The sequence below is a fragment of the Portunus trituberculatus genome, chromosome 38, assembly GCF_017591435.1.
Source record: "Portunus trituberculatus isolate SZX2019 chromosome 38, ASM1759143v1, whole genome shotgun sequence".
NCBI classification, from domain to species: Eukaryota; Metazoa; Arthropoda; class Malacostraca; order Decapoda; family Portunidae; genus Portunus; species Portunus trituberculatus.
Genome location: NC_059292.1, coordinates 24,396,543 through 24,401,542, shown reverse-complemented (window position 1 = coordinate 24,401,542; position 5,000 = coordinate 24,396,543). Strand labels below are relative to the sequence as shown.

At 38.9% G+C, this 5,000-nt stretch overlaps 1 protein-coding gene across 2 annotated transcripts in view; it reads right to left on the bottom strand.

Annotated features, from left to right (window-relative positions):
• The window catches only part of LOC123515121 (E3 ubiquitin-protein ligase RNF103-like), a 41,265-nt gene that overhangs the window by 30,044 nt on the left and 6,221 nt on the right, over window positions 1–5,000 (bottom strand). For both annotated transcript variants that reach the window (XM_045273562.1, XM_045273563.1), the window contains exon 5: window positions 4,634–4,797. In XM_045273562.1, the coding sequence (XP_045129497.1) occupies window positions 4,634–4,797 (164 nt within the window). The remainder of the gene's footprint in view (window positions 1–4,633; window positions 4,798–5,000) is intronic.

The following is a 5,000-nucleotide window of genomic DNA, read 5'->3' as shown; positions in this document are numbered from 1 at the left end:
GCCAAGATGAGCTGCTCTGTTGTTTATGAGTGGACAAAGCTGTCTGAAGTTTCTCATAAAGAGCATTAAAGGCCAAAATTAGGAATGAAAAAAATAGCAGCAGCTGGCTGGAGGTGAAGGGGCAGCCATGTTTGTTTACAGTTGACAAAAGCAACAAAGAAACTTGACGGAAAAGTACTAGTGTGACGTCGCCTTTACTGTTGTGTGTACATCCCACCACCCATTGTACTGCTATGTACCACTTTTTGTTCCAGATTTATGTACATATTTTTTTCTCAATTTATAAGGGGTTGGGAGAGGAAATTCGGTGTATCTGGGTATTTCGTGTATCCGCCAGGGCCTTGGCTGCTATAATCCGGATACGCGGGCGACGATTACTGTATATATATCTGACTTATACGAATTCCTCACTCCCCCAAAAAATTAAACTCAGACTCTAGGGAGATGCAGAATTTATTTATTTAATTTTGTGGGATTTAAGATTTTGGGATTACTATTGTATCTCCAAAATCTTCAGACCCTAAATTACCAGATGGTACAGTTTATTTTTTGATAATTAAATACCCTTCTCACCAGGAAGCCATTTTTAAATGTCTGTGTAATTGTGTTAAAGTCTGACTCACGCCCTACACAGTACGTGGCCAGGAGTCAAGTAGGGAGGTGTGTCATTTAGCTCTCTAATTTTTGCCTGACAGGTATAAGTTGACGAGAATTAGAATGAGAAACATCAAGAAGAGAAGACAACTAGAAACAAACGAATGTATTGTTGTGAGACAGATGGACTTTCAATTCTGGCCTCCCCTCTCCCCTCCATCATGCGTGTTATTTCCCCGTCCAAGACCTTCCTCACCCATGCCTCACTGCCAGGCTTCACCATCTCTCTCTATATCATACAACTGCTATGATCTTTTCAAACGCTTTTTTTTTTACTGCATTCATCATCACAACTTTACATGACATAGCTTTCACAATAACACTATTACAAAAAATTATGTTGAGACAAAGGTAGAAAGCTGTACCAGACCAACAATAAATACTTCACTATCATTATCTCACTTCAACACACTAATAATGATACAGATAGTGTCCAGTTCAGGAGTGAAACAGCAGATTGCCATGACGCTGGTGATGGCACCTTCCCAACCCTCACATTTTCTAGAGAAGCAGGTATCTGATATGTTATCATTCTATCATGCTCCAGGAAGTCATTATTGTATACACAATCATTTAATGTGCTTTCATTCATTGTTTTCTTATCCATTTAGGTTATGTACATGTTTTTTCTCAATTTATAAGGGGTTGGGAGAGGAAATTCCGCGTATTCAGATATTTCATGTATCTGCCAGGGCCTTGGCTGCTATAATCCGAATACGCGGGCGATTACTGTATATATATATATATATACACACACACACACGCACACACACACACACACACACACCTATGTACCTATGTACCTCCTAAAACAATTTCTTGGACATTAAGGAATACGACAATATGATCAAGGATACTTTACAGAGTTTGGAAAGTGTATTATCTGGAAAAAGAAAGGTGATACTAGTAGGAGATTTTAATTGTAAGGAGGTGGATTGGGAAAATCTAGTAAGTGGTGTTGGAGAAGAAGCATGGGGGAGAGAGATTTCTTAATCTGATGATGGAAAATATGATGGAACAGAGGGTGAAGGAAAATACTAGATATAGAGGAGATGATGAACCGGCTAGACTGGATTTGGTGTTAACAAGAGAAGTGTACCTATGTGGAGATATACAATACAAGTGTCCTTTGGGAAAGAGTGATCATGTGGTTATGGAAATGCAGATAGCAACAACACAGCGAAGGAAGGACGAGACATACAGGAGTGGTAGATTGAATTATAGAAAGATGGACACAGAAAGTTTGAAAAATTATTTCAGAAAATTAGATTGGGAGGAGATGTTACAAATCAGAGAAGTGCAAAAGAAATATGAGATTTTTATGAAATATTATAAAGAAGGAGTTATGAAATTTGTACCAAAGTATAAACCAAGAGAGGAAGGAAGAAAGGATTGGTTTAATGCAACTTGTGTTAAGGCTAAGGAAAAGAGAGATGTGGCTTGGAAAAGATGGAAAAAGAGCAGGAATATACTAAATAAGGAGAATTATAGAGTGGCAAGAAATGAGTATGTGAGGGTAAGGAGGGAGGAAGAAAGAAAATTTGAAAAAGATATTGTAGACAAGAGTAAGGAACATCCAAAATTGTTTTACAGGTTCATAAATGGTAAACTTAAAAAGAGAGAGTCCATTGAAAGATTAAAAGGAGAGCAAGGGATAGTAGATGACCCTAAGAATATAGCGGAATTGCTAAATAATAGGTTTCAACAAGTATTTACTAAAGAAACAATGTTTGTAAAGCCACAGAATGTACAAGGAAATGTGCACATGGATGACATTAAGATACCTAAAAGGAGTTATATAAAATGTTGGAGGAACTTAAAGATGATAAAGCGATGGGACCAGATGAAGTTTCAGGAAAATTATTGAAGGAGTGTAGAGAAGAATTGATTGATCCATTATATGATATTATAAGGTGCTCATTAGAAACAGGGAAGTACCAGTAGAGTGGAAGAGAGCTGAAGTGGTGCCCATTTATAAGGGAGGCAGTAAGGAAGAGCCTCTTAACTATAGACCTGTGTCTCTAACAAGTGTGGTCGGTAAGATTTGTGAGAGGGTGATAAAGAAATATTGGATACGGTTCCTGGAGGATCATAAGTTATTATCGGATCATCAATTTGGCTTCAGGAAAGGGAGGTCATGTGTAACAAATCTACTGAGCTTTTATTCAAGAGTGGTTGACAAAATACAGAGAGAGAGGATGGATGGACTGTGTATATTTGGATTTAAAGAAAGCTTTTGACAAGGTACCTCATGAGACTGTTATGGAAAGTAGAGATTTATGGAGGACTGAAAGGAAAAGTGTTAAAGTGGATGGAAAACTACTTGAGATGGAGGGAGATGAGAACGGTAATAAGGGATGCAAAGTCGGACTGGTTGGTGGTGGAGAGTGGAGTCCCACAAGGCTCAGTGCTGGCACCAATACTTTTCCTTGGTATATATTAATGACATGCCAGAGGAGTAAACAGTTATATTAATTTGTTTGCGGATGATGCGAAGTTGTGTAGGTGTGTGAAGAGTGAAGAAGATTGTGAAATTTTACAGGCAGACCTGGATAAGATTTGGGAGTGGAGCAAGAGGTGGCAAATGGAATTTAATCTGAGCAAAAGTCATGTGATGGAGATGGGAAGAGTGGAAGACGGCCAAGAGGGTCATATAAGATGGGTGAAGAAGTAGTGTTGAAAAAGGTGGAAAAGGAAAAGGATTTGGGAGTGATAATACAAGACCATGGGCAGTTTGAGGCTCATATTGATAAGATGTTTGGAGAAACGTATAATTTGATAAAAATATTGGATTAGCCTTCCATTATATGGATAAAGATATGATGAAGAAATTAATTAGTATGGTAATTAGACCAAGATTGGAATATGCTGGAGTGGTTTGGTCCCCTTATAAAAAGAAGCATATAAGGAAGTTGGAGAGATTGCAGAGAATGGCAACAAAAATGGTTCCGGAATTGGCAGAAATGACCTATGAGGAGAGATTAAAAGAAATGAATTTGCTTACCTTGGAACAAAGAAGAGAAAGAGGAGATTTAATACAGGTTTATAAACTGTTGAATGGACTGGATGAAGTGGATAATGAGCAAATGATGTTGAGAGAGGAAAACTTAAATAGAACTACAAGATCGCATAGTAAAAAGATAGCCAAGGGAATATGCTTGAAGGATGTGAAAAAATATAGTTTCCCACAAAGATGTGTGGACGTGTGGAATGGTTTGAGTGAGGAGGTGGTGTCAGCAAGGAGTGTGCATAGTTTTAAAGGAAAGTTGGATGTGTGTAGATATGGAGACGGGGCCACACGAGTATGATACCCAGGCCCTGTAAAATTACAACTAGGTGAATACAACTAGGTGAATACACACACACACACACACACACACACACACACACACACACACACACATATATTTACATCTACTTATGAAGATGCTATTAAGTTGAGATTATAGCATCATTCCAATAAGCAAGAAAATAAATTCTATTATAAAAGTTTTCGTTAGAAACCATAGATCTTAACTTCGCTAAAAATTGACGCTTGAGGAAAAAAGTGTGTTCCGTCTGGCTCAAGACGACGGAAAGAATTGACAGAACAGTAAAAAACCTACGAGAATTGTTAAGACGACGGAAAAAGTGTTATTGTGATGCCACCTAAGTGCTGTCTGCCTAGCGGGATCGAGGGATTGCTCACGCGGTAGATTTGAATATGCTTGGGGGCAGCTTCGGATAGTAGCAAATTCTAGATAGTGGCGATCCGGATACGCGGGCAATTATTGTAATCCCTAAAGATCATGACAGAGATAACAAGGAAGGCATACATCAAACTGAAAATATAAATTTACACATATATCTATTGTCTCATCAAGAGGAATGTTAATGAAAAGTGACTGGACAACATAGCTAATATAAAGTAGCACATCAATGAATAAAACCCATATAAGTGAAATGAAAATACAAAAGGGATTCAGATGCAAGAGCTCACCTGCGATCGTACTGGCAGGCAAGCACAGCGCCATCCACCTGGAGTGTCTGCAAGCGTGGCATGAGGGTGTGCCAGGTACGGTCATCCAGGATGCGGTGGCCGGCATACTGACCCTCAGCCGGCACCACCTCCACCACCCAGACTGTCTCGTTCTCATCATATATCTGAACCAAAGAGGCATACAATAAAGCATGCATAACAATGTGTATAAATCATGTATGCATTCAACACCATAAACACATTACCCATTACATTAACACGTTCCCTGCGATACGACCCATTGGTGGGTCATCAGTTACTATCCACTGTTGCGATGAGACCCCACCGGTGGGTCATACAGCAGTTTTCACATATATCACATTTTAAA